The 25072-nt window shown below is 38.9% G+C and overlaps 1 protein-coding gene across 4 annotated transcripts; it reads right to left on the bottom strand.

Moving 5' to 3' along the window:
• Positions 1-502: 502 nt before the first annotated feature.
• LOC116518611 lies at positions 503-24649 on the bottom strand. Of its 4 annotated transcripts, none has more exons than XM_032232126.1 (12): positions 24570-24649; positions 22897-22979; positions 14435-14510; positions 12668-12799; positions 10381-10504; positions 8489-8549; positions 8355-8401; positions 7546-7621; positions 7044-7145; positions 5669-6517; positions 2176-2271; positions 503-1030 (listed from the first exon to the last, which is right to left on the bottom strand). In XM_032232126.1, the coding sequence occupies exons 2-12, from the start codon at positions 22923-22925 to the stop codon at positions 718-720; spliced, it is 1905 nt and encodes a 634-aa protein (XP_032088017.1). In that variant the 5' UTR covers positions 22926-22979; positions 24570-24649; the 3' UTR covers positions 503-717. The 4 variants fall into 4 exon arrangements, with proteins under 4 accessions (XP_032088017.1, XP_032088018.1, XP_032088016.1 ...); XM_032232127.1 differs by lacking the exon at positions 24570-24649 and adding an exon at positions 23476-23512; XM_032232125.1 differs by lacking the exon at positions 24570-24649 and adding an exon at positions 23163-23348 and having other exon boundaries at positions 5669-6514.
• Between the last annotated feature and the right edge of the window lie 423 nt (positions 24650-25072).

Consider the following 25072-nt stretch of genomic DNA (forward strand, 5'->3'; position numbering starts at 1 on the left):
GTTATTTTTACTGTGCTTAAAAACTGACAAGTAAACTCTGAATTCAGCAATTCAGAATGTTGTAAAAGCATGCATGGGCCAGGGGTGTATGGAGTGGAGTGAAGGAAGGAAGGAGCTGATTTCTAATGATCTGGTCCCTCAACTAAAAAGTGAAATCTTCTTGATATAATATAGATATAATAACTGAACACAAATCTCAAGTTTATTGTCTTTTCTAGTGTGACAGTTTTTTCCCCCCTGAAACAATATTTACATGCACATTTTCCAAAAGAAATATTGAAAAAACTAGATTATCAAAAGAATAAACCACATTAACTAGAACTGATTTTTTTAAATCTTTATATATTTTCCATTCCTTTCAAAACCTTCTTTATTTTAGAGCAACGTTCTATTAAAATCAGTAATTCAATTGTTTTCTTACATTTTAGCTGAAACATTTCATACATGTCATGTTGAGGAAAGCAGGGAGAATAATTTGCAGTTATTCATGGTTACGGTTGTTCAATCTCATGAGTGAGAACCTACTTTGATTTTACATAAAAGGCATTGTTTTCGCCAATTATTTATCATTTAAATATAAAAAAAACAGAACTAGACTTGTTACAGATACTTTTTGTAATGTTGAATGATAATGAAGCTTTTTTTTAACTTCAGAAGTAATTTTGTCAATATACAGGAAGTTGTTTATAAAATAATGCATGCAAGTACACATCCAATTTATTTCAAAATGTAGTGCTCTGTTGCATGTGAATAATAATGAGCTCTGTGTTCCTCTTCAGAAGCATAGTCTAAAGGCAAGCCATAATTATAATCAATTGTTACAACCGGTAATCTTTTCCCCTGGCTCACCTCTCTCTTAATTTCACACTCATATTCCCTTCCACTGCACAATGAGATTGAACTCAGTTCCTGATGTGAAGATGAAGAGTGAAGGGTTGGGTGAGAAGAATATGGAACAAATCTAGCTTTTCCTCCTCTGTTAATTACCTCCGAAGGATGGATTTTCCTGTAATCGTCAGGGCAATCAGATCTATAATATGAAAACAATTATTAATCAAATGTTGTGAGCAAAGTAATTTGTAGCAAGGAGACATACAAACATTGGTTTTACTTTATTGAAACAACAAATACCTAATTCAAAGAAACATATCAGAATGTACATGATTTCACTGGATATTCTTTAGAGAAAGAGTCTTTCAGAATAAATGTAGAAAATGCCTTTTTTTTCAAATTATACTAATTACAGGTTCTGTGTGATAATCCTTTGTCATTGGCTTTCTAATTTCAAGCTGTTTTACTGAAATATGTGATGGGACAGATGCTCAAGTATGGAAAGATTCCAATTTGCCCCGTATCCTCTCTAGAAGGATTCTTAATCTTTTTAATAACATGGGACATGTGTTTCATGTACAGTATGTCTTGGAAAACATTCCTTAAATCTACTCAAACAGAACTGTCAATTTACAAGTATTTCACAATTTTCAACCAGTTGTTTAGTGACTGTTCCAAGAGTTAGTTAATTATGATCCGGTTCTTAAATTCTGACAGCTGCTCCCCCCCCCCCCCCCAATCACATAACTTTGGGTGCTTGGCAACCAGTCTGCATTTATGGCCTTTTGCAGCATCTCAATGTCACATGGCTGCAATTTACAACTTTTTGCTAAAAAAAAAAACCTGTTTAATTCCTACTTTCGGCAAAACTGGCTCATAGTGAACAATGGATTGACTTAATGATCCCAGACTCACATGATGATTTGCTTAGTGGCCTCTGCAAAAAATGGAATGGGAAGTGCTAATTATGAAATGCCGATATGAATATGACTGCGTTGCTAGAATTTAAGTTATGGGGTTATGCATTTTTTGTGATCACACTTCTTTTAGGAATAAATATTGCACTCTCGGATTAAATTAAGAATACATCAAAACGGAACTCAACAGTTGAATGTTAGCTAAGGTTTTCATATAACCAGAAATAAACCTTTCAAATGATGTATTGTCTTCTTAAAAGACTGTCTTCTTGTTAAAGTTGAAAAACTATATACAGTTTTATGATCATACGATGCATGTCATTTTTCAGGACTGGGCTACATTAGGCCTTTAAATAGCATACCTGGAACCAATTTTAATTAGTTAGTGAACCAAAATAATAATAAATTTTGATAATCACAATTTTACCTGCAAGTTCTACTATAATTATCTTTATCGGGGCCATAATCTTTCCGAAGTAAGGGAGATTCTGTGTAGTACTCATGAGAAGGAAAACGATAGCTTCTGAAAGGAAAAGAATAAACCTTTTCAGCAGAATATAATACTCTAATCAATAAACTACCAAGGGGGAAAAATCACATCTCCACCACACTGGCTGAGAAGCTACTCTATAAAAAGGGAGCATATCCCACATTCACTAGCTTTGATTATGTTACCTATTTGGGTAATGACATTTCTACAAGCAGACCATCAAGCTTAGAGAAATCCAAGGACCCAAAAGAATAAATTCTTAAAGAATTTATGTAATGAAGAAAAAATAGGTGTGATACTATACAGGTAATCCACAATTTACAACCACAATTGAGTCCAAAATTTCTGTTGCTAAATGAGACAGTTTTGCCCCGTTTTATGACCTTTCTTGCCACAGTTGTTAAGTGAATCACTGCAGTTGTGGTTGGGAAGTAAGAAAATACAAGGCAAAGAAATGAGATAAGAAATGAAAAGGAAAGTTAGTACCTCTAATTTATGCCAATATCATCTTAGATCTCTAGACTTATTTGCTTCCATAATATTTATATACAGCTGTATACACTGTCATTTATTCTTTAAACTTTGATCCAGAAAGGCAGTTTGGTGTAGTGGTTAAGGCATTGGCTAGAAGTAATGAAAAACAATAGTCCCACTTTAAGCGTGAAAGTTGTGTGGCTGACTTTGAGCCAGTCAGTCTTTCAGTGGTTGTGGGGAAAATAGGAAGATGTATGTATGTATGTATGTATGCTGCCAAGTTACTTATAAAGTACTACACCTGGGAGAAAAGTCAAATTAATAAACTTCCCACCTTTAAAAAATATTAATTTCATCCAACACAACTTATTCTGTGGCTTGTTCAGTCTTCTTTCATATATTTTGCTCACAATTCCTTCCTTCCTTCCATAAGATCAAACTTCCTCAATATGTTTTTTTTTCATACTGGTAATTTAATTTAGTAATCAATCAACATTCATTCAGTACCCATTCATTCCTGTTCACGTTTTGTCATGCAACTTTAGTAACTTATTCTCATTGCATTCAACCTTTAAATTTTGTGTTTTAGACAGTTTTCAGGAAATATTTTCATAACAGAGAACACAGTGCCTATCACTTTTCTACTAGTAATTGCATGTCTTAAAATTTCTCCATTTCCCTATCTTTACAAAACATTCTAGCAAAGGTTACAAATTCATCTACCTGAATTTTTTCCACATTTAGATGTAGTTTGCAGTCATTCATTCCAAAACTTACTTGGTATTTAATACCTTAATTTTTGGATACATCTTGTTGCAATCATACTATTTACCTATCATTAGCTACAAATTATACAGGATCTCAACAAGGCATTTTCTTCATATAAAAATTATCGTAATTCATGTCCCCAATTAGCACATCTCTGCATCATCACAAGCATTCCTTATAAATCCATGAATATGTGACACAACCAAAGAGACATTCTCTGCTTGATGCTGAAGTTTGTGCTAAGTATTGAATTTATTCTTACATTCATTTCGTTATTTGTTTATAAATCATTTAGATTTTGTAATTTGCACTCCAGTGATTCTGGTGGTGCACAAAGAAACAGAATAACCCCAGATAACAAAAAAGGAAGATGAACATAGATCAGACACAAAACTCTTCACACAGGGAAGCCATATCCCACCTTTGCCCAAAGTCTGGGAAAAGAGCCAAGACATTCGGGCTCGTTTAAAGGACAGCAGGGTTCAAACCTCTGGCAGGATATTAGAATGAAACCAATTCCCAGGCACAGTTGGTTTTGTAAGCAAAGCACATTCATATTTAAAGATTTCTTCGGTTATGCCATCTGTATCTATCCTATCCATACCCATATGCCATCATCTTCCAGAAATGTTCCTCTGGATTCTATTAGAACAATCTTTACATAAAATAATTAATTTGACATCAGAACTCAAAACAAAGCTAAAGTAATATCTATTTTAACTTCCCAGGACCTTCCGTAGCAGACCTCAAAGTGATTAAGGAAAAAAAAAAAGAATTAAAACAGCACCATCAAGTGAGAACTTGTTGAACACGCAGCCAATGATTCTGGGCTCAGAAATTCTCAACAATGGAATTTTAACACATTACAATTATTAATTGATAGGAATTGTACTTGTAATCTGATTGATCACAATCTAATCTATTAATTGTTAGGGTACTTGTAGCTTGACTCCCTCCTCGAATCAAAGATCAATTGAGAGTGCATTGGGGCGGGAGAAAGGCGGAACGATGGCAGGAACAACGGGACCAGCACCAACAATGCAGAGTATGCAATTGATGCTCCAGATGATACAAGAGGGTTCCACCACAAAACCGCGTTCGACTAAAGCGCGCTCGATGAAACCGCATAGCTGACGTCATCACAGTGCGACGAAAAAAGCACGCTGTGAACGCTAAAGCTAAAATTAACCCCTAAACCTAAACCTAACCCCCCTAAACCTAATCCTAAACCTAACCCTAAACCTAACCCTTAACCTAACCCTAAACCTAATCCTAATCCTTAACCTAAACCTAACCCTAAACCTAACCCTTATCTTAACTTGAATTGGCTTGCTTTCAAAGCGCTATTTAAAGCGCCCTTCTTTCTCCGCGGTCACTGTTGTCGCCCTGCTGATGACGTCAGCGACGCGGTTTAATCGGGCGCGCTTTAGTGGAGCGCGGTTTTGTCGTGCCACGATACCAGAGACATTGACGAAAAGCCAAGAAGTGACGGCTACAAATCATGAAGAGACATCGAAGAACCATGAAGAAATGAAAAATGAAATGGGAGAATTGAAAGGAAATATCAAAAACGTGGAGGACAAAATTGAAAGGATACAGAATGCCTTAGCGATCAACGAACAGAAAACCCAGAACATCGAAACAAAAACAGAACAAACAGATCAGAAGATGGAAAAAAATTGTATCAAAGTCGCGGATTGGATGCATCGCACGCCCACACCCAATTTAGCGGAAGGGAAAAGTCCTGATACGTCATGAGATGCTGCCGTGATGTGAGTTTGACACCCCTGATCTACAGTATACAGGTAGTCCTTGATTTACAATAGTTCATTTAGTGACTTGTTCAAAGTTACAATGGCACAGAAAAAAGTGACATGACGGTTTTCCATAGTTATGACCGTTGCAGCATCCCTATGGTCAAGTGATCAAATTCAAACACTTGGCAACTGATGGCTGCCAGTTCCATTAATATAATCATATATCAAAAATGTAAACTGGCTAGTATGAATGGATTTACAGAAATGCGTTTTAAAAATTGCATCTGGTTTTGTGTAACACGTAATTCAAACTATTAGTAACCAATTAAAAGCCTGTTTTATTGATTTATATGATCTTCAGTTTTGTTAGTTAAAAGAAAAAATGAACAAATAATATAATATTATTGAAGCTAATCAATAATTCTTCTCACCTTTCAGAATGGTCCTCATATGGCTCATTAATGTGAGTTGAATGATCATTAAAAAAATTCAGCCTTTGTTCCCTGTTTTGGAAATCTTTCAGCTGTGACTTCTCACTGAAATCACAGTATGACTGGTTATCAAGGAATGGTCTACTTCTTCTATTGGAATCTTCATCATCAAAATCTTCTAATGACAATTTTCTTCGTAATTCACTGTGAGGCTGCTGGTCAAGGAAAGGTATCGTTCTTTGTCCACATCCCCTAGTCACGTACTCAAAATCTCCCACTGGTGAGTGGATATAATCACGAACAGGACAGTTCTGAAACAGCCTTAGTCTTTCCACAGGTCTCTTGTTCAGGAACAACTGGTTTTTGTCCTGCGAGGGTGGCTGAAAACCAATAGGCTGTCGATTGTAAAATGGTCTTTGTCTTTCGCCTCGGCCTCCATTGAGCTGGCTCTCTGTCGGTCTATGATTATAAGCAGGAATGTCAGCAAAATGTCTATGGATTTGACTACGGTTCATATTAATGTCTCCACCTGATACATTTCCTGGAAAGTCATCATCAAGCTGGTGGTCTTCAAAAGGTTGAAATCTGTGCCCTGGTTCTCTTGTACTAAATTTTAAATCTTTAATCTCCATTTCTTCTTGGCAGTCATCATGAAACTGGTGGTCGTGGAAATGCCTTGGTCTTATTTGTGGCTGGGGTGACTGCATGTCATCATGAAACTGGTGGGCATGATATGGTTTTCGACGTTGCCCAGGACCCTTATTAATAAAATCAAACTCTCTCAATCGAATCTGTTCCGGTAAGTCATTGGGGCCATCATCATAAACTCTTAGTCTTTTACCAGGCCTGCTAGGGAAAAAGAGTATTATTTTGTAAGAAAATCAAGCGATAATATACACTAACAAAAACTTAATTCTAAAGGGACAAATGTAAATTTATCAAAATCGTTTAGAATTTAGCTTGCCCTTAATGAACATCTTCTCTGACCCATATTGTACATGTAAATACACTTATGCGTAGGGTCTAATTCTCACTCCCCTGCAAAGCACTTTGAACTTGGCTATGAAAACCTCGCTTCCTGCTGAGGTTGAGACAGCAAGAAGGCTGGTGAGGTTGTCGGTAAGGATTCCAGCTAACCAAAGAAACTGCAAAAAAATGTAGGAATGAAGTTTACTTTTGACTGCCTACTTACAGTTTTCTGCACTACTAATAGCAGTGTGAAAATACGAAATAAAGCTTGACAATGAGTGCATTAGTATTTTTAACATGTTCAAAAATAATTGTCCCTCAGGGTGAATAAAGTATGTGAAGTTATACAAGTTAGATTTATACAATTCTCCTACCATATGATGACAAATACATTTTTGACAGTTACCTAGCATATTCTTCATTTGGAAATCGATCCATATGTCTGTCTATATCATCTGGCGGTGGCACAATATCTCCATCAGCATCCCACATATTCATCCCCAGGTTGCTAAGGAATTTCAAAAGAGAATATAACACATTTTCTGCTGAGGATACAATGAAAAAAAGACAAAAATTGTGTGATTACACTTAATCTAGTGAAAGAAGGGAGAAGTTCTCAGGAGGATATAAGCATAAATCTAACGATTATAGGATACTTTTCTATAGTCTCTCCCCGAAATGGCTGTACTCTTGTATTTTCTATCAGCATATCAACTACCTAAATCTTTTAGGATTCACCATTTGTTTTCCACCTTCTCAATTTGGGGTCTATCTATAGAATATTAAAAAGGCAATGATTATTCTACCTTTTGTGATCAATTTCAGAAAAAAAATAAACACCGAAGCTTATTTAAAATGTGCCGGAACAGAAAAAGGAACATATTCTACGAGAATAGGACTAGACTCACCTTCTCATTGGGTGAGTTTTAAGATCTGTCAGATATATATGACCATCCATATGGTGACCACGCGCTTCTCCAAAAGCTAAACAGATGGCAAGAACGTGAGTTATGTGAAACAGGGCTCTTGATGAAAAATGGACAAGCTATTGAGGAAAAGTTCAATAATAGCACGTAATTCAAGAATCTGACTTGTTTTTCTTTACATTTTGATAATATCCTGATATAGAAATCACTCTTTCAGAACCACAACGGCAAAAGGATGCTTCTCATATAAATGTTCCTGTCAGCGGAGGTTAGCAAATCAGGACCTAGACCAGTGTTTCTCAACCTTGGCGACTTTAAGTCCTGTGGGCTTCAATTCCCAGAATCCCCCAGCCAGCTGGCTGGGGGATTCTGGGAGTTGAAGTCCACAGGACTTAAAGTCACCAAGGTTGAGAAACACTGACCTAGACTCTGTGCAGCTCATCCTCCCAAAAAGTATTTTTTCTACTTAAGCACAAGCTAAGATTGTACAATATTGATTAAGTCACTAACATAACCGACTACCTAAAGACATTATATGAAACATTTATCCTTTGTTATAGATGTGCTTTTGTACATATAGGAAGGGAGGGCATTCCATTTTTCAATTTCCTGCTGGAATTCCATGAAGTTCATTTTTGTGATATGAACCTGAGAGCGAAAGCAGGGGGGAAAACTCTTCAGTTCACATGTGATACTTTGGGAAGTGGTTTTTTTGAATCTCGGTTACAACAGCTAATTCAACCAAACAATATTCCATAAGCTGGGATTCTGTTAAAAAGGCACGCAAATACCTTGGATTGCTGTTTCTGGATCCCAACCTTCAACATCAATAAGATATCTAAAGGAACACAAATGCAGTTATGGCTTACCCAACTTTCATTGCAGTGAAAATAATGATTAATTTAATGTTTGTTGTGACACTTGCCTGCATATAAGGTAACCTGTTCTATTGATTCCATTAGTGCAGTGTACTCCAATGAGTTTCTCTATTGGAAAAGCAAAATGAAAATTAAACAACGCAAACGTATAATGTTAATGCATGATAAAAAATAGGGCTTAAAAAAAAAATATTGCTCTTTAGTGGGTTCGTGAAATTACATTTCTCTGAAACGTTGATTCAGAACTGGAAAAAATGGGGATTCGGGAGCAGGTTGTATGACCTCTCCTGCTAAGTGTGATCAAGAAGAGGCAAAACTGATAGAACTAAACACTTCTTAGATTATGAGAGGGGTGGTCTTAAGTTTTAAGCCAGCTTTTTGTTTGGTCTACAGGTGTTTTATGCTATTAAAGTTGACACCAGAGATTAAGATTTAGATTTAGTTTATTTGTATGCCGCTCTTCTCCGGGAGGGACTCAGGGCGGCGAACAACTCAAAAGGGGAAAAGGGGATACAAACACAATACACGTAATTAAAATACACAAGAGTCATACAGCCATACCAGTCGAGAGGGGAGGGGAACCCATCAACCCCAGGCCTGCCGGCACAGCCAGGTTTTGACGGCTTTCCGGAAGGCCTGGAGAGAGGTGAGGGTCCGAATCTCCGCGGGGAGTTCATTCCAAAGGGCTGGAGCTGCTACAGAGAAGGCCCTCCCCCAGGTGGTAGCCAGATGGCATTGGCTGGTAGACGGAACCCGGAGGAGGCAGACCCTGTGCGATCTAACGGGTCTATGACAGCTTTGTTGAGCCACTTGCAGTTTGGGTAGCCTTTGACTTAACGACTATTCAAAATTACAATGGATGCCACAAAAGTTACTTACAACTTGCAATCATGTGATCACATTTTGGGCATTTGGCAACTGGCCCGCATTTACGGCCATTTGAACCACTCCATGTTTATGACCATTTTGCAATAAACTGGTGTTACTCTTGGTTACTGGCAAAAATCATCCCCTAGAGCATTCGCTGGCTGGGGAATTCTGGGAGTTGAAGTCCGGACATCTTCAAGTTGCCAAGGTTGAGAAACACTGCCCTAGAGTACAATGGGTTTGCTTAACGTCCCCAATGTTAGCTTTACAACTGCCATGTTTGCTTAAAGACCACTGCAAAAAAAGAGCCATCCATTCAGGTTGGTCATGACCCACTTTATGATTTACAACTGTAATTGTCAGGTCGTAAGTTGATGACTACCTGTATATTATGTAGAAAGTAGCAGCCTTTCGTAACCAAGTGTGGGTGCAAGACATACCATTCCACCTTCTGTGTAGAATGTAGAAATCTATCTCAGGCTATGGTTGATGTTTTTTAATTAGAATAATCTCTCTATATAAATTTGTGTGTGTCCAGCGTAACTCTGGAATGCCTTGAGCAATTTCAACCAAACTTGGTATACAGATGACTTACTCTCTGGAGAAAAATACTGTGGGGGTAAGACACCCCTAATACCCCTTGGTGCGTGTGTGTGTGTGTGTGTGTGTGTCCTGGCATGCAGGTGGCATGCAGAGCTCTGCTCAGTTGCACTGCACATGTGCGCACGCATCCCCCTGGCCAGCTGATTTTTGAGTCTCTGCCCCACAAGCGCAGGGTGCCCCCCATGCCCCGTTTTTGCTCCCAGGAGGCTGCAGGGAGGCGTACTAGGCCCAAAATGTCATGCACGTATGTGCCGAGGGCAGGGGGGGAAGCCAAGCGACACTACAGATATAATTCATTCCTTTTCCTGTCTAATACAGGATTAGGATAAATTAATACCTGGGAAACAGGCAACAGCTAGTATGTGTATAGAAGGATAATTATTCTTATATGATGGTTGGAATCTAAAGAAATACACAACTTCCAATTGTTCCAGATCTCTAGAATGAAATGATAAAGGCTATTATTTACCATTGTCTGCATTTTCCCATAGGAATTTTCTGACCCATTTTTTAAACTGTAGAATAGTAGGATCATCTGGGACTTCAAGTCCTACGGTAAAAAGTTTCTTATACTCCATACTTTTGGGCAAATCCTAGCAATGAAAAGATGAACAATACCGTAGTTAATATAGTTACTGATTACCAAATATCTTTTTAGCGAGTATTTTAATATTCATTTTAAAAAGAAATTAAGTGCATAATGGCATTAAGTGAACAATCCTATTTTTGTATGTTGCCGCAATTTCAGCTTGTTTTGGTACAAGTTGACCTCCAGACACAAAACTGAATGTAACTTCTGTGATGAAGATCTTTACAATTTTTTCTTCCTCGCTACATTAAAATATTTAATAGAAATTCTGGTAGTGAGAACACCTGTGAATAAAGCCAAATTGTTGTATTGTGGCATGTAACAGCATGACTAGTTTATTGGTTTTAAAAGTGTTATCATGGTCACACTCTGATGTCACTTGAAAATACTTTTTTAACATTTTTTTAGTAGTAACATTTTATGAGGTTACTTAAAAATAGATATTTCATTGCGTAAGTGCCTCCATGACCATTGGAAGGGATGTCTGCAATCTTCAAATTATCCCTGTTTGTTTGTTTATTACGTTTCTTGGCCCAACTCAGCTAAGTGACTCTGGGATGGCTTACAATTCTAAAACTATAAAATAATTTTAACGATTCAAAAAGACTATAATGAAACATCTGTAAAATAAATAAGTACAAATAGCAGCTGTGATGTTTAATCAACTCATAGTAAACTTTGTAACTTTGTAACTTTAATAAAATTTGTATGCCGCCCACTCCCTGGGGACTCTGGGCGGCTCACAACAAAAGCAAAGACATAGAATAATAAAAGTACAATTATTTTAAATAAAATCACCATTCAATCACGTGGGGCTGGATTATTTCTCAACAGCCCCAGGCCTGCCGGAACAGCCAAGTCTTGGTCGCTTTACGGAAGGCCGGGAGAGTGGTAAGGGTCTGGATCTCCGCGCGTAGCTTGTTCCATAAGGCCGGCGCAGCTACAGAGAAGGCCCTCCCTCGGGGGGCCGCCAGCCGGCATTGTCCGGTCGACGGCACCCGGAGGAGGCCCAACCTGTGTGATCTTATTGGTCGTTGGGAGGTGAATGGCAGGAGGCGGTCTTTCAGGTAGCCAGGTCCAATACCATGTAGGGCTTTAAAAGTAACGACTAACACCTTGAAGCGGGTCCGGAGACCAATGGGAAGCCAGTGCAGCTCACGGAGGATAGGTGTAACATGGGTGTATCTGGGTACACCCATTATCGCTCGCGCAGCTGCATTCTGGACCAACTGCAGTCTTCGAACACTCTTCAGGGGCAGCCCCATGTAGAGCGTGTTACAGTAATCCAGTCTTGAGGTGACGAGGGCGTGAGTAATAGGGCCCTTAACCCTTTCCAAGCCCCAGGCCCAGTTACACAGCCAAGATTTTAAAGTTTTGTGAAAAGCCAAAAAAAGTGTTGGGACCATTCTAATCTCCAAGGGGAGAGTATTCCATAAGTCAGGGGCTACAGCAGAAAAAGGCCGTCTTCCAGTTCCCACTAGTCAACACTCTTTGGCTGGTGGGATCTGCGGCATGCCCAATCCGTTGGATTGGATTGGACAGGTGGAAACCCTTGGGGAAAGATGGTCCTTCAAGTTATCCAATCTCAAACCATGTAGGCTTTAAAGGTAATAACCAGCATTTTGAATTATATCTGGAATCAAGCAGCTAAGTTTGATTTAAAACCAATGAATATTTTTGATAAATCTTCTATACTATAAAAACTTCTACACTGTTTACCAGATTCTACTGAATAGTGGGATTAATTTCAGAGGAGTCACATGTAGGATTGTGCTGCCAATCTCCCTGTCAACTAATATTCCACTAAAGTAACCAAACATATAATTCTAACGTTCCATTGCAAAGGAACTATGAAAAACACTTTCATTTAAAAAGAGTAGAATACATTTTAAGATTTTTAGTTCTTCAAAATGCATAGTAATATATTGATATACTAGATGAGCTAGCATTTGAGAATAATTCCTTACTGTAAATACAAATTTATGCACTCAGCAGATACTTCCATATTCACAATAGAAGCCTATACAAAGTCCTTGACTTACAACTCATTTAGTTCAAAGTTACAACAGCAATGAAAAAAAAGTGATTTATGTCCATTTTCCACACCAATGATCATTGCACCATCCCCTCCTTCTATTATCCCCAGCAAATACTAATTTACTATTACCTTGATATCATAGTATCTTGTTGTATATGTTAAATCAATGATTAAACCAAGCTCCGTATTGAAAACTTTCACTGCAGCAATGAGATCTTTAGGTGTAAATTTTTGTGTCGGTGTAAGTCGATGATTGATTGCCTAGGATGGAGAAAAAAAAGAAAGTAAGTACAGAATGGAAAGATATTCTTATGCATATAGAAAAATCTAGACTCATTAATTTAAAAAATAAAAATAAAACTCAAAACAAAAGCATTCAGAACAACTAGGTAGTTGCTAAGTAAATAAATAATTATTTAAAAATAAATAGTACAGCTAACAGTCCTTTAAGGACTGAAGTTGTTTTTCTTTTTGCTCTACTTGTATGTATTCTTTTACTACAGGGTGATACTGTATAAATATTTCATATTTTATATTTTAATATTTTCATGAAATAAATATTTTATATTTTACATCTCCAGACTCAACAAATGCAGACTCTGAAAGCATTTGTCCAAAGCCATGATTCTGAATTAACCATGAATAAGTGAAGTTACTTGTTGTTCTACAGAGGAGTAAGGAAGCAGTCTCTGGGTGGAGTAGGTAATTGTGAAGTAAACATCTTTTATCTTTGCATTTCCATCTTTTTGAAGTATATTTCACAATTTAGAACTCTATATTCTTAGATAATATTACTATTTATCAGATACAGAGTTGCTTCAACAGTAAGATGGGAGGCATATAAATATATGGCAAACAGAAATACCCTTTTTTCCATTATTGAGGAATACCATCCATAGTAGAACTAGGAACAGTGCTGTCCAAATTGGAAAAAAATGTCTGCTCCACCTATTATGTTTTCAAATTAATTCATATGTGAACCTTTTCATTAGGTTTAATGAGCAAGCAAAAGCTAAGTTACATGAATAAAAATATAAGAGGAGCAAATTTACAGCATGTGTGTGTGTGTGTGTGTCTGTGTGTGTATGTATGTATATGCGAGCACGCACACACACATATATACAAACTAAATGAAAGAAAAAAGAAAAATAAATATGTTTGTAAAAATAAAATCGGGAAGAATACAGATGTAAATAAGATCTAAATAAAAGTAGCCTGTTGTTGAAGTGTTGAAGTGAAGTTGATGAATATGTGCATGAAAGTACAGGTTTAATTATTAATGGAAAGGTTTATAATGTATGTGAAAAATATGAATTGATGTCACTGAGGTCGTTGTGGGTGTATTTGAAAGTAGAAATCCATTGTTTGATGACAGCGTGGTGACAGTTGCATGTTATGTTTCAGTGTAAGACAATAATGGAAGAAGCAGGAGGTGAATTAGGGGAAATTTTGTGCAATATTCTGAATGAATTTGATCACAGAAAAATGTGCAATTATGGAATTGAAGATTAGCTGTTTAGTATCAAAAGTACAAGTACAGTGTACAAGTACTTGTAAGTTTATTAGATTTTTAAAAACTGAGGGAAGATATAATTCCTTCATTAAAGTAAATGCCGACCATACTATCACTGTGTGAAATTGGTCTTATTTAATAGTACACAAAAGGCTCTTATCCTTTGAAGGGAAGGTTAATAGTCAGCTATCCAAAAATTCAAACTTAACTACACGGGTGCTATATTTTTGGCCAATGTACTCTGAAACATCTCTTTAAAACTAAATCTGAATTATTGCATAGATTCTACTTATAGTCAAACACTGATTATATAAAATGAATCTCACTTTACTGATTTTCTTTTTTAGTTAATATAACTTCATAGAAATAGTGTTTATACATACCCCTTTTAAGGGTACTTTAAAAGCAATGAATCGAGTTCCTGGTATAGGTTTTCCAACTGGTGATACATTCCTCCATCTAATAAAAAGAAAATATATCTTTAAATATAGAAATGTTAAAAATATTACGACTGCAATGCTTTATAGAAAACAGTTCTGCTCTGATACAGCAATTCAAATTACTGAAATAATCACTTGTGGGAAAAGAACTTGGGAGTCTGAATCTATAGAAGCTACATTGAACTGGATTCATCCACCTCTTAAGTTCATCCACCTCTTAAGTCTCCAATCAAAATGACAGTTTCTGCTAAAATTGGTAATTTAAAAAAAAAATCATTTACATACATTTCTTAATGTTGCCAAGCTCTTTGCAAGTATGCAAAAATCTTTAATCAATTCTCCTCCCCTCCTCACTGCTATTATGCTGGGCAAAAGGAGTTTCACTCCAAATAACAATTCTCAACATACTACGGTCTTTTTTAAGTTTTCAGGAAATGACAGTAATGAAAGAAACAAACATTCCCACCCCAACTAGACATGGTTTCATTCCAGAGGTGGGTTCCTACCAGTTCGCACCTATTCGGTAGAACCGGTTCGTCAAACCTACCGAACCGGTTAGAAGAGGTTCCACCAGTGGACCCGGAAAGCAGGCCACACCTACAGAAGAGGTTCCAAATTTTTTTGAAACCCATCATTCACATACACACACCACAGAGAGAGAAAGAGAAAGGAAGAAAGAAAGAAAAAAAAAGAAAAAGAAAAAGTGAGAGATGAAAGAAAAAAAGGGGAAAAAAAAGGACAGAGAGACAAAAGGAAGGAAAGAGAGAGAGAGAGAGAGAGAGAGAAAGAAAACACATGGGCGGCAAGCCACTCCCACCAGGTCACATGGCTTGCAAGCCACTCCCCCAAAGGAGGCCACACCCAAAGGGTAGGTTCAAAAAAGTTTTGAAACCCACCACTGTTTCATTCACTTCTTAAGCAAAAGTACGTTTCCCTGAAAATAAGACCCAATCTTATTTTCTTTTAGGCCTCAGAATAAGAATCAGGTCTTATTTTGGGGGGATGTCTTACCCGCTTACCTTGGGATCACTGCAGCCAGGCCTGACGTGTGTCATTGTGTGTGCAAGCAGCAGCATACCATATGTATACTTGGCTCGCATCCTTTTCTGCCTTCTCAGACGGGAAGCAAGAGTGAGAGAAAGCGCAGTCAAGTGGAAATGGTTGGAGTGAACTTAGCAGAGTTTAGCCAAAAAGAAAAGGATTAAAACATTTATTCAAAAAAAAAAATCATCCAGAGATCGAAACTGTTTTAATCAGCTGAAAAACAGTTTGGAGATAGCTTTACAGTTCAGAGACAGCTAGCATGGGCTGCGCAACAAGCCATGTGGCGTCTGGCCACGAGTGGTCGCAGAAGTCAGGCAGCAGTGCAACAGGTGTCGGGGTACGGGAGGCCTGGCTGTGGTGGTCCTAAGTTAAGCAGGAGCGGGGCCCATGGGGTAGCTCCACCCCCCCCACCCCCACCCCAGCTTGATTTTTACACATGTGCCTCATTCCACCTCATACAACCAGACGTCGAGTGGGACTTAACTAGGCTTGTTTTGGGGATATGGCTTATATTAGGCGCATGGATGAAAATCAGGCTAGGGCTTCTTTTGGGGGTAGATCATATTTTCGGGGGGAAACGGTAGTTTGACCACGGTATAAACTAGTGAGGTTCGTATATCAGCCTTTGGAAGCATAGCTGTATGGTTTATTTATCTTTGTAAATAGAAAAATGCACTGGATCTAATGAAATCTTAATACATGACCCAACCACTTGTGAACTCCACCAACTTCAGCCCCGTTTAGAGTACTGTAAGGAGATTTGTCCTTAACGTTTTGCTTGATATACAACAGAGATACACAATCTGAGACCCAGGGCCTACAAGCAGCCCTCCTAAATCTTGGCTAATGTTTTCAGAGCCCCACCAAGAATTCTGCCAACTTCAAATTTTTAATGGGACAAATCAGGGAAAAGATTAAATACACAAAAATTACATTCAATTTAAATGAAGACAAGGGATTTGTGCCTGGTCTCATCAACTTCTACACCTGGCCCATATATTTATTTCTACGATATTTCATTTCTTTTGGGTTTTATGGGGACAAAGGCAATGAAAGGAAATATGTTCCAGGAGTGGAATCTAGTATAACATTTGTTAGCATTGGCTTCAACAGAATGGAGATGCTCCTTATTTTAAATAAATTTTAAGAAACGTATATGTATATTGTACATTTCATTCTTTAAATTAAACTTGAGGAAATACAGAATGATTTGCAGAAATTATTTAACATACTACATATAACAACTTCTTTCCTGAAAAAGATTATCTTTTGATTAGTCTAAACTATTATTACATAAAACATTTATAAAATTTGAAACTGCAAGAAGTAGGTCAATTTAGAAACCTATTAAAACATGCATTATCAAATGAAGAGTCATTCTGTTCTAGCATGTTTATTGCAAACTGAGATCTTATGCAGCAGCCACAAACTAACATAATAATGCAAAATGTTTTTTTATCAAGATATATGGAAATCCTGCAATATCACATACGCATAACACAAATATTGAATTTTTAAATAAAAGCACCAATCTGCCTGGAAACTAATATCTGGAAATAATTTGGAATTAGAAACTCTACTGGTTATGGCTGGAATAAATGACTGTGGATTGATCGAGATTATGAGCTAGTCATCTCAGCATGTACAGGTAGTTTTCAACTTACGACCACAAATGAGCCCCAATTTCTGTTGCTAAGAGAAACATTTAAGTAAATTTTGCCCCATTTTATTAACCTCTTTGCCACAATTGTTAAGTGGATCACTGCAGTTGTTAAATTAGTAACGTGGTTAAGTGATTCTGCCTTCCCTATTGGCTTTTCTTGTCAGGTGGTCGCAAAAGGGAATCACATGACCCTGGGACATTGCAACCATCATAGATATGAGTCACTTGCCAAGTCTCTGAATTTTGATCATATGATCATGAGGATGCCGCGTTGGTCGTAAATGTGAAAAATGGTTATGTCACTTTTTTCAGTACCGGTGTAACTTTGAAGTCACTAAACAAACTGCTGTTGTGAGGACTACCTGTATATATGAAAGTTTTCGTGAATTTTTGAAGTTTTGACATTTGAAGTTGTAAGAGGCGAGGCAAAAATGATTTCAGCTGAACAAGTTTCTGGAATGTTTTTGTGGGTCTCAGAATTCTTTTTTTAAAAAAAAGTTCCAGGGAACTTTCCCTTAGGGATCTTGATGCTAATTACCTGGGAAACACCTGAACCAATTTCCAGTCGTGGTGCCTGTTTGTTTCCTTTCCTCTTCTTCAGAGATCCTTCCACTAACCCCTATGGCAGTGTTTCCCAAACTTGGCAACTTGAGGATGTCCAGACTTCAACTCCCAGAATTCCCCAGAATTCACATCTATGAAACCAGGTACTATATAATTTATTTTCCCCTCATTTTTTCTCCACAGTAGAACCTCTGGTCACAACCATAATTTGTTCCATAAATTTGATCGCAAACTGATTTGGTCATGACCTGAAACTAATTTTGGAAATTTGGTGCTTCCAAAACAATGGTGTGGAAGGGAATAGGCTGGGGAAAAATGTGATTTTTTTGGTCGGAACCCGATTTGGCCGTGGTCAGAAGTGTTCGTGACCAGAGGTTCTACTGTATTATCTGACAAAAAGTTATTATTTAAAATATTTTAATACTCTTATTTTTCGGATGTGCTTATAAACATTTGTTCAGAACTGATTAACTATAGCTGATTGGTGAAATAAAGAAACACATAGAACAATCAAAAAAAATTATTGGACACTCAAGTCAGAAATACAAATAAGACAAAGCCTTGAAGCTAGTTAAATTCCAGATCTGAAGGGTGGTCTGACAAAATGTGTATGCATTTGATTCTATGTGTGGTTATTATATAAAATGACAACAAAACAATGGTTGTTCATAAAACAATTAGCACCTCATATGATGATACCAGATCATTAACATAAACAACTCATATAACAATGCCAAACAATAAAAACATGTTATATACAATGCCAGATATTTGAAATCATTAAATTTTTATTTTCACAGATAGATATTTTTGGAATTGGTTGCAAAAAAAGCAAATTTTAAAAGAAACTGGTAAGTATTTCTTCAAGCAAATTCCTCTGCATTCATAGAAATGTTTTATAAGATTGGCTTTTGACAAAATAATAATTTTGCAAGCGATCCTAAAATCTGAGAAAATAATCCACCATCAAAAATTCAAAGCATACTGATGTCTGATTTACCCAATTCACAGAAGACCAAATATATATTTTAAAATAGCATCAAAATTTCATGTCCTCAATGTGTATTTTTTACTAATGTGCTATTATTTGCACATATCTACTAGAAATATAGAGAACAGCTAAGTATGAGATTAATAAATAAAAAAGACAACTGAATTTAACTCTTTAAATGCTGCTACCACAAACCTCAAACAGTAATGATTTCCAAGCTTCAATGTGCACTAAAATGATACATATGAATATCAGCAATGTATACTGAGCTTAATTTGACACGTTATAATTATTGCCATGCGGAACTTATGTGTAGCTCAATGTACAATAGTAACCATCACAGCTATTATTTTTGAACAAGTTACCATACTTAATCTGCCCTCATCCATAATCTAATTGTGGGTGAGGGCATCAACATGGTTTATATTACCAAGACCTGGGTGGGCCCAGAAGAGGCTCTGCTCTGCGAATGACCAAATGTGAGAGTTTCTGGTTGAAGTTAAGGCTTCCAGAAATTACTGTTACTTAACAGCCCTCGTTGCTGCACAGCATCATCTTTGCTTGAGTTGCTGAATTCCATTGCTGGGGTTGGGACGCAGTCCCTGAGGTTGTCAGGGATTTTAGCTCATCTCCTTGGAGACACTGAATCCAGAGCTCTTGGCTTGCAAGCTATGATGCATCAATCCTAAATATGTGAGGCCTGACTAATAGTGGGGATTGTACATTACAGTTGGTTTTTGTCTTGGACAATTATGCTCTAGTGTTGGAGGATATTACTATCAGTCCATTGGCAATGATTGATTACTCCATGGTTGCCCTCTTGCTCACTGTGCCAATCACTCCAGGGTGATAAGGGCCTGTTCAGTGATGCATCCAAGTTGACTGGATGGATTCTGATTACAGAGTAGTTTGGGATTTTCCTTGAAGATCCAGTAGGCAGCTAAGCCAAAGTCTTGGTTGCAGCCTGGAATAATAGCCCAGTGACTGAGGCCTTGCATCCGTAGCTTCTTTGTAGCCCGAGTGGTGATGCCTTAGGAACTCTGGAGATGACGTGCCAGAGGTGGTGGAGGCAAACAAAGTTCTAATTGCACTAAACATGATTAACGGCCCATATTTGGGTGAGGGAGGCAAACCAATATTTCTCTGTCCTTTTTGTGTTTACAGATGCCTGCCTTGACTAGAGTGATCCATTATTTACTGGGAGAGAAACATCCCAGGAACATCAGGAGCTATGGTGACAAGTATTCATGCTATCTACAGATAATGCCATTCTCATTCACTTAAACAGATCTATGTAAACCTTAACCCTAGCATTGCCTGGTTTACAGATGTGATGTTATATGCCCTAATTTTGTGACTCTTGACAAAGTCCTCCAGATTGTGAATTCAGTAACCTGTTTTTTTTAATCTAGGTTCTTCCTGAGTTAATCTCTCTGATGACAGTGATGGTCTCTCCAGTGCTGAAGGAGGCAGAGGATATACCCTTTATTAGGGAGCCATTGCTGGACTTTACATTGTGGACAGTTACCATCCACCTTCCAACCTTCCCTTTGTGATGAAGGTGGTTAAGAAGGCGATAAGAAGCAGTTGTAGAAAGTCTGGAGGAAGCAGATTATCTGGACCCACTCTAATCAGATTTCAGGCCAGGGGAGAGTACTAAGACAGTATTGGTTGCACTTGTTGATGATGTTTAGCAGAGCTGAAATGAAGATAGTGTCACCATCCTTGTGCTTCTTGATCTGTCAATCACGGTATCCTCTTGCACTGGGCTGTGTGAGTTGTAAGAACTGTGTTGTAGAGTTTACATCCTTCCATAGCAGTCTTTCCCAGCTTCAATTTGGACTGCATTATGAAGTTGTCACTGTACTAACCACTCTTGGGAGACTCTTTGGAACTCAATAGTGAGGAACAGATTGAGACTCGATCCTAATCTCACTGAGTGGCTGGGACTATTTAGGCCCCCTAGGTTTGGGGCATTTTCATCTTTAGTCTTGGGTTGCATTCCCCCATTTGAAACTAGCATGCAATATATATATATATTTGGGGGGGGGGGCTCCTGGATTTGCAAGCTACTACTGAAAAAGCCCAGGAGGATAATTGTCTAAGCTCATCTTATGCAATAGCTGTACCCTCCTTGCCTTAACTGTGAAGTTCTTCAGAAAGTTACTCATGTCTTATTATCTCATGATCACTACTGCAATGCAGGCTACATGGAACTGTCCTTGAAGACCATCCAGAAGGTTTATCTGGTTCAAAATGCAGTGGCACAGGCAAGTAATAGCCTTCTTGCATTCTACCCAGGTCATCACTGGTTCACAAACTTCATTGATTACCAGTTGGCTTCCAGGTGCAATTCAAAGTGCTGGTTGTCATTTATAAAACCGTTCATGGAATAGGGCCTGGTTATTTGGGGGAGTGCCTTTCTCTGTTCCTGCCAATTCAATGCAATCAGGCAGACTGGCTGTAATATGGCTCTCTTAAGTAAGATGTTGCTATTGTTATTTGTAACTTGTGGGAACAAGGAAGCAGACCTTCTTTGTCACAGTTCCTGCCCACTGGAGTAGAATCTGCACAATGATACATCTAGCTCCTATTCTTCAAAAGTTCTGTAAGTCTCTGAAAACCTGGATCTGTTCCCAGGGCGATAGTGTTTGTGAAACTCACAGCAATGTTTTGGTTTTTATTTAGGTGGTTTTACAGACCACTTTTTAAATACCATGTGTTCTTTTAAAGTTATAATCTTTCTAGAATCTGGTCACCTTGAAATTTAATAAATAGCATAACAAATACTAATCCTACACTTTTTTCTTATTTATATTTTTGGCTAATAGTTTTTGCAATATTTCTATTCATGTTAAGCTATTATTCCCAATTCAACATTTTACTAAATGTTGGGACTATTAAGATGATCAGTTTATATCCATTTTAATTACTAAGTATCTTTTCAGCAGTTAATTGACTATTCAAACTGATTCTGAAAATAAGCAATGCGGCTTTCAATGTTCAATATTACCATACTGAGATTTTCTAAAAATCTGCATTATTAATAAAATTCAATTAAATAACACTAGCAACATTGATAATAATGGACAAGGTAAGAAGGCAATAGAGGAGAAGCAGGAAATAATTAAGCAATAAAACTTAACACGTTTTTGCTTCAGGAAGTAATAAAACTAATTTCAAGTAATACTGCTTGATAATATCACTTATGTTTTGTCGTATAATATCATTTCCGGCAAAACTTCAGTGAAGATTGAAGATAGTCACACTAGCAAGTTCATTAAACATCTTTTTCAGTTTATTAAGCTTAAAATGTATTCAGGTATTTTGCATGTCAGAAGAACAGAAATAATGTAATATATTTGCAGGCTAAGTTAACACTATCAGACATTAATAAAATAAATTGCCACTGGGACAAAAATCTTGCAAAAAGAAAACTAAATCACATGTCCAAGTGAAGACCAGTTCTATGAAATTACAGAAAGCACTCTTGTTTAATCCAAGGTAAACTGAACAGCATGTAATAAACCTGAGCCATCCCTTGGTATCATGTTATTCTAGATATGAGCCGAGGTGGCGCAGTATAGAGTCGAGGTGGCGCAGTGGTTAGGGTACAGTACTGCAGGCCACTTCAGCTGACTGTTATCTGCAGTTCAGCAGTTCAAATCTCACCGGCTCAAGGTTGACTCAGCCTTCCATCCTTCTGAGGTGGGTGAAATGAGGACCCGGATTGTTGGGGGCGATAGGCTGACTCTGTAAACCGCTTAGAGAGGGCTGAAAGCCCTATGAAGCGGTATATAAGTCTAAATGCTATTGTTATTGCTACTGAAGTAATCTTGATATCAACCTTCTATGCCACGCCATTGACATAACTGTGATTATAGAGTTAATTTATTCCAAGTCCAAAGTTGAGGATACAGGAGGAATAGGAGATACTGAAGGCTGATGGAGCATTATAAAATGTGGGATAAAATACTTACCTGGGGGGATGGTAACCTGCATGCCCCTGTTATCATACTCACCTTGTCTTGCAGTAGAGATTACAAAGATGATTTTGAGACAAGAGAGAAGCAGGTGGGGCTGTCAGAGCCCTCTCCCCCTTTTATCTCTCTATAGGCTAGACAGTACTTGTGCGATACTTACCCATTAGGGATAGTATTCTTCTTTACCATGCTCAATGCTGGAACGGACAAGAGAACAGGAGCCAGCAGAGAAAATGGGCAGCACTGCAGCAAATGAGAGAGAACCGCGCAGTTAACACGGTGCCAATCTCTTTCTTGAAGTCTTACAGGATCGCCCTGAAGGACCACATTAGATGGGGTTTCAGGCGGCTTTGTTTTAAGAAACCCAAGTCTCGTTTAGAAACACTCAGCTTTTGAAACAAAGGCAAAGGCCAAGCCTTTTCTCACCATTGCTGCTTAGCATCTGCAAGGTCCTTCCTTTCATGGTTGGCATTGTTGGAGAGGCGCAAAAGTGAGAGAAAAGTAGCACAGCAGCAAGGGTGCTTTAAAATTCCTTTGAATGAACCAGCACTTGTTTTGTTTTAAAGCAGTGGGGTTTTTTTCCCTCCCAAACTTGGCCAGTTAAGACCTGGATTGTTGGGGGTGATATGCTGACTCTGTAAACCGCTTAGAGAGGGCTGAAAGCCCTATGAAGCGGTATATAAGTCTAACTGCTATTGCTATTGACTGCAGCTCTGCAGTTTGGCGGTTCAAATCTCACCGGCTCAAGGTTGACTCAGCCTTCCATCCTTCCGAGGTGGGTGAAATGAGGACCCAGACTGTGGGGGGCGATATGCTGACTCTGTAAACCGCTTAGAGAGGGCTGAAAGCCCTATGAAGCGGTATATAAGTCTAACTGCTATTGCTATGCTCTATCTATCTATCTATCATCATCTATCTTAAAAAGAGCCGAGGTGGCGCAGTGGTTAAATGCAGCACTGCAGGCTACTTCAGCTGACTGTTATCTGCAGTTCGGCTGTTCAAATCTCACCTGCTCAAGGTTGACTCATCCTTCCATCCTTCCGAGGTGGGTAAAATGAGGACCCAGACTGTGGGGGCGATATGCTGACTCTGTAAACCGCTTAGAGAGGGCTGAAAGCCCTATGAAGCGCTATATAAGTCTAACTGCTATTGCTATTGCTAAGACTTGGTTTCCTGCTTGAGCAGGGAGGGGAGGTAGGACTAGGTCCCTTCAAGACCTCCAAGGTCCCTTCCCAACCCCAGTTAAGTCTGTTAACCGCCAGAATTCCCAAGCTGGAGAATTCAGAGAGGTGGTCCGCCGTCTTAAAGCAGCCAATTTTATTTTATTTTACTTTTTTGGGGGTGGAAGGAAGAGACCACTTCGGCAAACCAGGCCCAGCAACCAAAGAGGGGCCTTCTACCTCCTCTTTGATTTGCCCTCATGGGCCAAGCAGCCGACGGGATGGGGAGACAAGAGCAATGGGGGGTCAAGCCATGAGGGGAGGGGAAGGCAGCTGTCCTACGGCTTGACCAAGTACCATTGGGAGAGCATAAAAGGGCCCGTCTCTCGCCGCCGGCGCAGCAAAACTGCTCGCCGGGCGGCCGACTTCCAAAGAGACGGCGAGGCCTTACAGCAGCCCTTGCCCGTTGCGGCGGCGGCGGCGCCAGGGGGACACCCTCATGTCCCCTCAGCTTCTCCACAGAGAGGATGGCTTTTGGGCCCACCGCGGTGAAGGCGACGGGCAAGCTTTCCGCTACCCGAAATTTGGGAAGCTACCGAGCCGCAGCTTCTGCGGAGAACCAGAAGCGGAGCGAAATCCGCGGGCCGGTTAAGGGAAAGCCGGCATCTCGTACCCTCAGGCGGGGAGTTTGTTTTGCAAGCCGGGGCCGGCAAACCGAAATCCCCTCACACGATGCTTTTTTTTGGAACTGCGCATGCGCCTCCTGACGTCAGCGCGCGCGCACTGGCGTTTTTTGTTTTTTGTTTTTTAAAGCGACGGCGGGGGGCCCTCTGCGCACGCGCGCGGCTCTCGAGTCGGCGCGGGACGACGTTCGAGTCAGGGCGGCGTCGCCCCCTTCAGGGGGGGGAAAAGGAGAGCCTCGTGCGCATGCGCCAACGTCAAAGATGGCGGGAGCTACCTCAGGAGGGGACTTTTAGCTTTGTGGGGGAAGAAGCTTTAAAAAAATGTAGGCGAAGGTGATGCGAGGAGAGGAAAAAAGGACTAGAAACCGACTCAATTTTAAGTTTCGCTTAAGCTCGGCGAAGAGGCAGGCAGCTAGCGACGCTGGCTGTTGGGATACAGGGCCAGCAAGACAAGAAATCGCCCCTGTTTTCTGAGGGGGAATTGTAACTTTTT

Source organism: Thamnophis elegans, chromosome 15 (assembly GCF_009769535.1).
Source record: "Thamnophis elegans isolate rThaEle1 chromosome 15, rThaEle1.pri, whole genome shotgun sequence".
Lineage (NCBI taxonomy): Eukaryota > Metazoa > Chordata > Lepidosauria > Squamata > Colubridae > Thamnophis > Thamnophis elegans.